We start from the raw sequence: 12107 nt of genomic DNA, 5'->3' as shown, positions 1-12107 counted from the left end.
TCTGGGAAGATGGAGAACATTTTATAATTGCAAATCAGGAAACAGACTCAGGAGAATTAAGTGACTTTTACAAAGTCACACAGCCAACATGTTGCAGAAGCATAGCTATAACCTCAACTACACTACGCTGATACACCAGATTCTGCAAAATGCCTAAGTATCAGCCTGGTGTAGTGTTTCATGCCTGTAATCCCAGCAACCCAGGAGGGTGAGGCTGGAGGATCATAAATTTAAGGGCAGCCTCAGCAATTTAGCAAGATTGTGTCTCAAAATAAAAAATATCAGCTGGGCATGGTGGGGCACGCCTGCACTTCCAGAAGCTTGGGAGGCTGATACAGGAGAAATGTGAGTTCAAAGCCAGCCTCAGCAAAAAAAAAAATGAAGAGCTAAGAAACTCAGTGAGACCCTGTCTCTAAATAAAAATCCAAAATAGGGCTGGAGACGTGGCTCAGTGGTCAAGTGCCTCTGAGTTCAATCCTCATTACCCAAAAAAACAAATAAATAAATACATAAACAAATAAATAAATAAAATTAAAAACATGGGGATGTAACTCAGTGGTAAAACTCCCAAAATCAATCCCCAATAACAAGGAAATTAAAATAAGAAAGAAAATATTAAGTATTGGCAAAGATGTGAAAGAACTGGAATACTTGTTCAGTATTGGTAAGAATGAAAAATTTCACAGGTGCTGTGAAAAACTTTCCGGTGGTTTGTAATTAGGATTACTACCCAAAATTAGAATTACTGCTGGGCATTGTGGTATCTGCCTGTAAATCCCAGCTACTTGGGAGGCTAAAGGAGGAGAATCACAAGGACAACTTGGCAAGACCCTGTATCAAAATAAAAAATAAAATAAGCTGGGGCTGTAGCTCAGTAGTACAGCATTTGCCTGGCATGTACAAAGTCCTGGGTTTAATCCAGAGTAGTGCAGGGGAAAAAAATTAGAATTATCACAATTCAGCACTTGTAGTTGGGGGTACATATCCAAAAGAATTGGATATGTACACCTAACTTCATAGCAGCATTATTCATAATAACCAAAAGGTAGAAATAATCCAAATGCCCATGAATGTATGTATATTATAGCATGGGTCAAAATGGGTTATGTATGTTATAGCATGGGTCCTTTTATAAGGCTAAATAACGCTTCTCTCTCTCTCTCTCTCTCTCTCTCTCTCTCTCTCTCTCTGTGTGTGTGTGTGTGTGTGTGTGTGTATGTTTGAATGTACAGAGGAATGTCTGTGCGTGTGTGTACAGAGGAATATTACTTGCCTTAGGAAGAAATTTCTGATCCACAATACAACATAAATTAACTCTGAGGGCATCATGCTGCCAAAAATAAAACTAAGCCAGTTGCAAAAGACAAATACTGGGACTGAGGTTGTGGCTCAGTGGTAGAGTGCTCGCCTAGCATGCACAAGGCACTGGGTTTGATCCTTAGCACCACATATGTAAGATAAAAATATTGTGTTCACCTAAAAAACTAAAAAATAAATATTTAAAAAAGATAAATACTATATGATTTCATTTATATGCAATACCTAAAGTCATCAAATACAGAGGCAGAATATAGAACAGTAGATGCCAATGGCTGAAGGGAGGAAGAAAGGGTAATTATTGTTTAATGCATACAAGTTTAAGTCTGGTAAGATAAAAAAGTTCTGGATATAGATGGTGGTAGTAGTTGTGTTATGGGCCAGGCTATTTGGGTAATGACCAAACAGACTCCATTTTACCCTGAGACTCCATCTCATGTAAGAAATGCTTCTCCCATGGGAAAGCCCCACCTCTGTACCCATTAATAGTTACCTAGCATAACATACTTGGCAACATAAAACAGCAATTCTTACAGAATGTAAAATTGTTCTCTCTTTGGTTCCCATTTTTCTTGGGCAATGTACCTTGTCAGAGATTTATTGTCTACATGTTAGTAACCATTCTCTAACTTGTACTCAACTAGGGTCATTTTGACCCCCTTCCCTTCTGCTTGCTTGCCGCTATGGCAGCCTGGAAAGTCCTATGGAAAGTACCAATGTACCCATTACATTGTCTCATTAACTGTCCAGTTCAGCTTCTAATATCTGCTTGCTTGTAGCTACATCAACCCAGATGTGTTCTTTGCAGTTTTTGCCTTTAAATACCCTAAAATGCTCAGGCTCGGGGCTGTTTTCCACAGACAACTTGGTCCTATAGGAAGCAGTCCTGGCAGGTCAAAATAAAGACCCTTCAATTTGGACAAAACTGGGACTTAATGTATTTTCTGAGCGACCTGCCCCACAATAGTTGTACATGTGAGCTGTACTGTACAATGAAAATGGTTAAAATGGCAAATTCTATGTTATGTATATTTTCCTCAAACAGGAATTTCTTAAATATCTAGATATATCATTGACAGCTTCCAGGTAGAAGATACTATCAACATGGAATTGGCACTGCCTTACCTGCAGCAAAACATGCAAGAACAGTTTAAGCAAAGAAAAGGAAGTGACGTAGGTTTCATGCTTTTTTTTTTCTAAAGGAAATCTTTAACAGAATTACTTCGCATTCTTCAAAATACCAACAAATTTTATTAATGGCTCACAGGGGGGAAAACAAACAAACAAACAAAAAGGGACTCTACAGGCCCATTTCATAATAAGATTAGGTGTTCTGCTGAAAAAACACAAAGTGAATTCCAGCCAGAGAAATGAAAAAGCCTGTGTGTTACACAATGTAAGAGGCTGGCTTTGAACTTGTGGTCCTCACTGCACCCTCAGTGACTATCACAGTATATGACCACCAGAGGCACTCAAATACATCTTGCATCTTGTGCTAATAAAACCCAATAAGAAAAAAAAAGCTATAATTGAATCAGAATTAGCACCACTAACAAAATTAAAAGGGCAGCATCCTTTTTACTAGTCCATAAATTTTGGTGACATATGAGTTCATATATCAATATTACCAAGTACCTTCTTAGCATAAAGCACTTGTGAGGGTTCAGTAAGACATGCTCCCTGCTCTTCAGTGTCATACAATACTCTTCAAAACAAACTCTTCAACTCCCTACCCTTGCATACTACTTCAGTTTTTTGCCAGGAATCACTAAAAGATTCTTTTTTTTTTTTTTTTTTGGTACCAAAAATTGAACTCAGGGGCACTTTTTGTATTTTATTTAGAGACAGGGTCCCACTGAGTTGCTTAGGGCCTTGCTAAGTTGCAGAGGCTGGCTTTGAACTTGTGGTCCTCCTGCCTCAGCCTCCTGAGCTCTGGGACTACAGGTGTGCACCAAAACATCCAGCTTAAGATAGCTACCTTTTTCTTCCTCTCCTAAAGCTACCTTGGAATTCCTCCTTTATAGCACTTTTCACAATCTCTAATTAACATTACTACTATACCATGTGATTAAGATTACTACTTATTATTACAAGGTAAGCATCCCTAGTCTAAAAATCTGAATCTGAAACGCCCAAAATCCAAAACATTTATTTATTTATTTGTTCATTTATTTTAATTTTTTTAGTTGCACTTGGATGCAATACTTTTATTTATTTATTTTTATGTGGTGCTGAGGATTGAACCCAGTGCCTTACATGGGCTAGGCAAGCGCTCTACCACTGTGTTACAAAACAGTTTTATTTATTGATTGATTGATTGATTTTGGTGGTGCTGGGGATAAAACTTACGGCCTTGTGCATACGAGGCAAGCACTCCATTAACTGAGCTATATCCCCAGCCTCCCCCAAAACATTTTTAATGTTTAAGTTCTGAACATTTCTGATTCCATATTTTCAGATTAGGGACACTCAACCAATAGTTACGCAAAATTGAAAAAACTCAGAGCTAAAATAAAGCTCTTTTTGTCATAAAATAAAACAAAAACCTCCAAAATTTGAAATTTTTCTGGTCCCAAACATTTCAGACAAGGGATACTCACCCCATATTATTTTCTCCCATGCACAATCAGAATGTGAACTCCATAAGTAATGAAATCATCTCTGTATTCTTCACTGCTGCACCCTCAGTGACTATCACAGTATATGACCACCAGAGGCACTCAAATACTTAATGAATAAATGAAAGGAAGAATTGTAACTTGGGATAAGTTTCCTGATGACAGTACTGCCTCAGGCTAGTTAATCCTTAGTCCCCAGATCTGGCTGCTTTAGTTGTGGGTACTTACCTCTACCTCAGTAACAATGATGACCAGCACCACCACCATCAGCACTGCAAGCAGACAGCAAAAAATCCGCAGTTTGAAGAAATTGGTCCACATTGTCTGGCTGTGTCCTGATCACCCATGGCCGACATCATAATACCTTCACTCCTCAAAACTCATGTCTTTGTTTTTCTGAGCTGCAAATGAGTTCTCAATGTAATTTGCTTCTATCCTGTTAGTAGCCTTAAGAGCTCTTTGTGTAGAGGAGAGACTGCAGATGATTCAAGAAGCACATTTTTCTTCAACAAACTCCTTCAAATAGAAGAAATAAAGAATACATCACCAAATGCAATATCCTGGAGTGGAGGTAAAAGAAAAAACAGATTTCCTTTTCCTGAACCTTATCTAAGGCCCAAAGTCACAAGAAGAGAGCAAAGAGCCAGAGCACAGTAATATTCCAATTACCAACAATCGCCCCCCATTTCCTATCCCAACTCTAGGCTGTACCTTTGCCCTACTACCTTTTTAGGTTTTAACTTTTAAGAGAGCAAAAATGAATGTATTCAAACTCAGAAACTGCAAAATAAAAATTTTCAAATTTAAATTTTATAATTGTTAAATATGTGTTATGGGCCAGGCTATATGGGCAATGACCAAACAGACTCCATTTTACCCTGAGACTCCATATCATGTAAGAAATGCTTCTTCCATGGGAAAGCCCCATCTCTGTACCCATTAACAGTTACCTAGCATAACACACTTGGAAACACAATATAGCAATTCTTATACAATGTAAAATTGTTCTCTTTGCTTTCCATTTTTCTTGGGCAATGTACCTTGTCAGAGATTGTCTACATGCTAGTAACCATTCTCTAACTTGTACTCAACTAGGGTCATTTTGACCCCCTTCCCTTCTGCTTGCTTGCTGCTATCCCAAACTGGAAAGTCCCGTGGGAAGTACCAATGTACCCACTGCATTGTCTCACTAACTGCCCAATTCAGCTTCTGTACCTGCTTGCTTGTAGTTACGTTAACCCAGGTGTGATTTTTGCCTTTAAATATCCTAAAGTGCTCAGGCTTGGGGCTGTTCCTTGCAGAGGCATTTATGGGTCCTACAAAGAGCAGTCACCAGCTGGCCAGCTAAATAAAGACTCTTCGATTTGGACAAAACTGGGACTTGGTGTGCTTTCTGAGTGACCTGCCCCACAACACATGAAGATGTAAGTAAATAAAATCATTTCCCTTCCCTTATAGCTTAAGTTATACAATATTATCATATAAATTATATCTAAAGGGCATTAAGAGAAAACCCTGTGTTGTTTTGAGGAACTCCGAGATATTATACAAACCACTCTGATAGTCTTCTCTGGAAAACAAGGAGGGCTACCCACTGAAGGGTAGGAGACATAAAATATCCAGCTCCCCCCACCTTAAATGTGGTCCTTGTTCTCCCTCAGCTAAGAAACAAAGTACAGGAAGAAAGATACCTGTCCTGAAGAAGTGGAGGAGCACATTAAGCTGGAGGAGTGGGCAACAAGATCCCCCATTCTCCATCATACCTGTTACAGGCAGAGGACTTCAGAGGCAGCTACTCCTAACAATTTTCCACATAACAAATTCAAAATACTTTCTCCAGTTGTTATTTGATGCAGGTAAACAGAGATGATACTGGTATTTTGCTGCTAGAGAGGCTTTCAACACGGAGGGCAGTGTTGAGGTAAGGTGGAAAAGGTGCATAATCATACTGCAGAGTATCTCAGAATAGATCAACTGCATCAACATCCCCCTCTGCTTTATGCTAGAATACCTGGCAGGTATTCTATTCTCTCATTTATCTACTCCACCTGTCTGAACCATTCCCATCCCACAAGGACCATTGCCAAGCCTTCCACTACCCAGCTTCAGAAAGGAGACAAGACTGACAACATGCTCTCTAACCTCACAATTCCCATAGTGCTTATTTTCACTTCTCAGCTGATCTCTACTAGTATGTATTTCTTGTCTCTCTAACAAGACTATCCTAATTATGACTATATATTTTTTAAAAAAAACAGTAACTATATTTCAGAGAAAAAGCAACTTAATGATAATGCATCATACTTTTTCAATTTCCTCTTAGAACTTAATTCTTTACATGGTATACAATGATTCAAAAGACTACATTAACAAATAATTATAGTGGTCTACTCCATAATTGCATTGTACTGTCAGAAATTCCCCTTGAAGAGTTTATACTCATATCCTTCACTCTGGAAAATAAGGAATGCCATCCCTCTATATGGCATAGGAGGCAGGAAGCAGAAAACTCCTTTTCCCCCAGCTAAGTAGCAAGTATGGAGGACATCTGCCTTGAAGGTGTGGGCAATTGTCTTCTTAAAGATAAGGTAGCTCCCTTTCCAGAGGAATAAAGGCTGGGAGTGCAGCTCAGTGTTAGGGTGCTTTACTAGTATGCACAAGGCCTCGGGTTCAATACCCAGTACCACAAAAAAAAGGCAGGGGGGAATAAAAGAAAGAAATCTATCACTCCTGTATATCTCCACCAGATGCAGGGACTATGAAAGACTTCACCTAACATCTCATATCCCCTGACACCATCCCTCTCTAATACCAAGGCACTCATCCACCCTGAAGTACCTATAAATTTCATAGCACAATTCTATGAAACAGAGGAAAAATCTCTCATCAAGACCCAAACTTTTCTGCTACAGAAATTCTCTCTCAGAGTCGGCCATAAAAATCATAGGATTCCCTAATGGACAGAGTGGGAGAACAAAGATGACAATCCATAGGAATTTAGCTGCACATGGGCAGGCATGGTCTATGAATCCTGTGGATGCCAGTCATTTGGAGAACATTAGAGTACTTCAGAAAGTCAGCAGCAGCACAGGATGATCAGTGATGCAGAAGGACAGCAAGGGGAGCAGACTCCAAAGCTAAAAGAAGTTCAGGGCCTCAGGCAGCAAAATAAGAAGCTCTCATGGCTAGAGATTTCTGCTGACATTAATCATGAAGAGTCATGCCAGGAAAAGACCTGACTTCCTGCTGTAAGTAAGTAGATCACTGACATTTCAGAGACTCCTTTGTTCAACTAAGTAGATATTGTTTGAGGCACACTAGATAGATCTCTCTTTGAAAGACATACTAAAATGTTCTCAGGAGTCACCTCTGGGCAGTTTTTGTTTTCTCCTTTATCTATCTGTCTTAAATTTCCACTAAGAAATAAAAATCTAAAACATAAAGAATTAAAGCTGAGGGGCTGGGGATGTGGTTCAAGTGGTAGCACGCTTGCCTGGCATGAGTGCATCCCGGGTTCGATCCTCAGCACCACATACAAAAACAAAGATGTTGTGTACGCTGAGAACTAAAAAATAAATATTAAAATTCCCCCCCCCTCTCTCTCGCTCTCTCTCTCTCTTAAAAAAAAAGAATAAAGCTGATTTCTAAGAATAAAAATTAAAGGCCAGGTGGGGTAGTGCATGCCTGTAATCCCAGTGGCTTGGGACACTGAGGCATGAGGATTCCAAGTTCAAAGCAACGAAGTCTTAGCAACTTAGTGAGGCCCCCAGCAACTTAGTGAGAACCTGGCTCAAAACAAAAAATTTGAAAAAAGGGATATGGTTTAGTGGTTAAGCACCCCTGCACTCAATCTCTGGTAAAAAAAAAAAAAAAAAAAAAAAAGAAAGCATTAAACCATATTTGGAAAAATAATTCAATTTTAAATGAAAGATTTATTTGGGAGGGGGAACCAGAGATTGAACCCAGGGGTACTTAACCACTGAACCACATTGGCAGCCCTTTATTTATTCATTCATTCATTTATTTACTTATTTTTGAGACAGAGTCTCAACAAGTTGCTTAGGGCCTCACTAAATTATAAATTGCTGAGTTTAGCTTTGAACTTGTGATCCTCTTGCCTCAGCCTCCTGAGTTGCTGGGATTACAGGTGAGTGCCACCATGCCTAGCTTAAATGAAAGATTTCTAAGAAAAAGAGAAAGCTGGTAACAGATTTCAGCTGTTTTCCTACAAATACGAAACACAGACACTATCACAAGACAGCTATTTTGCAAAGTGAACAAAAAACTATCAATCGATACCTCAATCACTTTGGAATCAAGTCAGAACAATAGTACTGGATGGGAAAAAAACGCAATAAAAAGTTAAGATCAACCAAAAAATGAAATTTATAATTCACTGTAATTTACCTTTTTTGGAAATTTCCCAAGAGATATGTATTGGAACTATGAAAATAGAATTTATTTCGAATTCCTTCCAGGGTGAAATCCTGAACCCAGGCAATTGTAAGCAGCAGTCCTTATTCTTTTCTTGCCATATTTGAAGCATACATTGATGTTTTTTCATTTTTATATCATTCTTCCTACTGCAACAGAAATAAGCACATGATATAAAGGTTAAAGATATTGAAAATAAGATAAAGGAAAACATGTTAGCAATTAAGACTACAATATTATAGGCAGAAAGATATGCATAGATTTAAATACAATGTAGTGACTTGGTACATACCTGCAATTTCAGTGACTCAGAAGGTTGAGGCAGGAGGATTCCAAGTTCAAGGTCAGATTTAGCAACTTAGGTACATACTGATGTGAAATAAAAAAAGGAATAGAGATGAGGCTCAGTAGTAAAACGCCTTTGGGTTCAATCCCCAGTACCAAAAAAAGAAAAAAAAAAAGTATGATGTAGTGGGAAGAGTAGTGAGAACATTTCTTTTTTTTTTCCTACTAATAAAAAACAGAACTCACTGTTAACCAGTTAACTTTAACCTTGAAAATCACTCTAAGAACTTAGCTGAAGGTCAAAACTTCAAGAAGGAGCATAACTGAAAAAATATAAACCAAAGATAAAAACTCCAAATATTATTTTTCTTAAAGACTACATAAATTATGTAGTTCAACAATCCATTTTCCCACTATAGAAAACAACAGGTATTTGTATAAATTTTTAAATAAAAGTTGTAATTCAAGGAATCTAAACTTGAGCAGTCTTGTTTTCAAATCTTTGTATAATGTTAGAACTCTACTTATTCATGCTTTATTTTTATGTGCAAAGGACAAGCAAAAAACAAAATATAGTCAGGCATGGTGGCACATACCTATAATTCCAGCAACTAGGGAGATTGAGGCAGGAGGATCACAAATTCAAGGCCCGTCTAGGCAATTTAGTGAGACCCTTCTCAAAATAAAAATAAACAAAACTGAAAATATAGTACAGGGATACAGTGCCCTTGGGTTCAATCCGTAGTATTGGGGAAAAAAATAAAAAAGCAAAATGTAGAATCTGTCTTGCAGGTAGAACCCAGTATTTATTGGGATGATTCTGCCAAATTCTGATTAAGACTGTTTCGAAGTCTAAGACATATATTAAGCAATCTTTCTTTAGTATTTGTAGTAACAGCCATAGAATGACTTTCTATCCCATTTTCACAAGAGAATTACCAGTGGTTGCTCACATTACTAGGAATAATAAATGTCAATGACATAAATGAAATACCTGAGTTAACTACTAAACAAAGAAAATTTGACAAGAACACCACCCTCTGGAGAGGTCACAAAGACAATATATTACTAGACAATTGCACCTCTCAAGTCTCTAAAATGGTCCCTATCCTAAATATTCTGACCTGTTATCCACATAAATGTAATTCACTAGTTAGAGCAAGTACCTGGAATTTTAATTCAGAATGTATTCTCCCCTACTTATGAGACACAAGCAGAGGTTTACATGGAATATAACCAAACATAAATGGTTATATTTCAAATTTCCTAAAGAGCAGCTGTATTTCATCTAGAAATAATGGAGACCTATTGAGGACCATGATATTGATTAGTCAATCAGAGAGTTTTAATTTTCAATAAAGATTAAGCAAGGGAATTTTGGATTGTGCAGAGGGGAGTGATGGGAGGGAAAGGGATCTGGGGATGGGAAGGCAGTGGAATGAGATGGACAGTATTACCCTATATACATGCATGATTACTCTTTCAGTATGACTCTACACCATCCTCAGCCAGAAGAAGTTGTGCTCCATTTGTGTATAATGGGTCACAATGCATTCTACTGTCATTTTTTTTTTAAATTTAGAAAAATTAAGGAAGGAGGGTAATGTGTAGAATTTGTTTCCACAGATTTCACTTCTTTCGTGTACCTTTCTTCCCACCTCATATGCCCAGTGTTGATGTATCCACAGAGATTATGTGGCAGGTAGAGAAGTAACCAAATTAAATAAGTCTCATAGTAATAAGTGCTATAAGAAAAAACTAGGGCATTTGGTAAGTCATGGGCCTCAACCCTGCATGCACATTAATAATTATTATGGAAGCTTTTTAAAACACCAATGCCTGGGTCCCACTCACCCAATTACATCAGATTCTGTAGGAGTAGTTAAGAAACATTAAAAAAAAAAAAAAGGTACCCTGATGATTATAATGTACAGTCAAGTAGGGGAACCACTAGTATAGGTTGGATCAGTTGGTAAGGGATGGCCTTTCTGAAATGAAATTTGAATTGTAACTTATCTTGCCCTCTCAAGACACTCGGATTCCGGGGCAATGAAGGTAGCAATCCCTACTTTAGTGATCTATCCCTTCTTTTCATTTCTCATAACAAATAACAATACTTTATCAGCCCCAGAGAGAGACAGTAAGGAAAAGAGACATTGATAAGGTGTAATAAACACAGTCAAAGGGAAACAGAACCCAAATACTATGGAGCAATAGTATGTGCTTCCTCCACCAAGCAGAATTAGACAATTATCAGGACTTAGGAGTCCTGCCAGATTCAAACACACCCTCATGTTCCAAATGATAATTAAAGGCAGTGAGGAGGGGTAAGGCCCACTAGAACAGTGTAATTCCTTATCTTTGGGCAATGTGGCAGCAATCCCCCTTTAGCATAATGAAAAGCAAGGAAAATTTCACAATTTCATAAAACGTTGCATAATCCTTCCAGAGAACCGTCTTCACTGCCCCTGACCTTGGGTCAAGCAGAGATGGGCCATAGGCCAGGGTCTCCACATTATCCTTGAGAAGTCACACTCCACATTTGACCCAAATCTGATGTCCCAAAACTGCAGCTCAGTAATATGAGAGCAGTCCACTGTGTGACAGCACCACTGGCCAAGAGGCAGCTGGCTGGTACTCAGAGCAGCGATGAGACTGGAGATAGGGGCAGACCTGGCGGCATCGCCTAGCACGCCACATCGGGGAGGGGTCGGAAGAGAGGGTCTGAGCTGCGTTTTCCAGGTCAGGACACCGCGCTGCCACAAGAAAGACCGCTGAAGAGGGGGCTACTCATGCCCCATCCCGCCCCTCCCTACCGTGGTGTCGGTTCCTGTGGTGCGAGGCTGCAGCAGCCCGGGGCTCCAAAGCTGCCTTCCCCTTCGGCCCGGGCCTCAACTTCCTGGCCCCAGCGCTCTCAGCCAGGACCCCCAAGACTGCACCTCCTCTGCACCGGGCCAGGGACTGCGGAGCCAGAGAGCGCGGAGGGAAGGGCTCCGTAGCCCAGAAGTGCTCCTGAGAAGCCAAGCGAGGGTCGCTCCGAAAGCTGGGACCTCGCACATAGTCCGCAGCCCTGCACTCACCTCTGGGTTCCGCCGCACCCCATTTGCTCCCCAGGGGCGGGTTCCTGACACGGGGGTTTGCTCGGCAGCGCCAGGCCGTTCACCCCCTGCTTCCTGACCCAGCAACGTCTCCTCACCCCCGACCCCCGGCTTCTATTGGTCGAATTCCTCCATGGGCGGGCCTAGGATGTTGATTGACATCCAAGCGTTCGAAGCCCAGAGCCTTGAGGCGAGGACGCAGAGTTGGGGCTCTTTTACCTCTGAGCCACTAGGCTCCAGCGCACTAGGTGACCCTGCAGCTTTTGGTCTCCTGCCAGCGGTGGGTCTGACCCCTGTGGCAACCCAATTCCTTTTTTTTTTTTTTTTTTTTGCATTTTATTCTAATTTGTTATAC

The 12107-nt window shown here is 39.9% G+C and overlaps 1 protein-coding gene across 1 annotated transcript in view; it reads right to left on the bottom strand.

The window, feature by feature from the left end:
• Positions 1-11835, bottom strand: part of Nxpe3 (neurexophilin and PC-esterase domain family member 3) — a 53148-nt gene extending 41313 nt beyond the window's left edge. Inside the window, exons 1-4 of the mRNA XM_077794463.1 lie at positions 11735-11835; positions 8662-8738; positions 8343-8518; positions 4164-4451 (exon numbers count right to left, since the gene is read on the bottom strand). Coding sequence (XP_077650589.1) covers positions 4164-4256 — 93 coding nt within the window. The 5' untranslated portion in view covers positions 4257-4451; positions 8343-8518; positions 8662-8738; positions 11735-11835. The remainder of the gene's footprint in view (positions 1-4163; positions 4452-8342; positions 8519-8661; positions 8739-11734) is intronic.
• Between the last annotated feature and the right edge of the window lie 272 nt (positions 11836-12107).

The sequence above is a fragment of the Urocitellus parryii genome, chromosome 2 (assembly GCF_045843805.1).
Source record: "Urocitellus parryii isolate mUroPar1 chromosome 2, mUroPar1.hap1, whole genome shotgun sequence".
NCBI lineage: Eukaryota > Metazoa > Chordata > Mammalia > Rodentia > Sciuridae > Urocitellus > Urocitellus parryii.
Note: the sequence above shows the minus strand (reverse complement) of the source record. Positions and strands in the feature narration are given on the sequence as shown.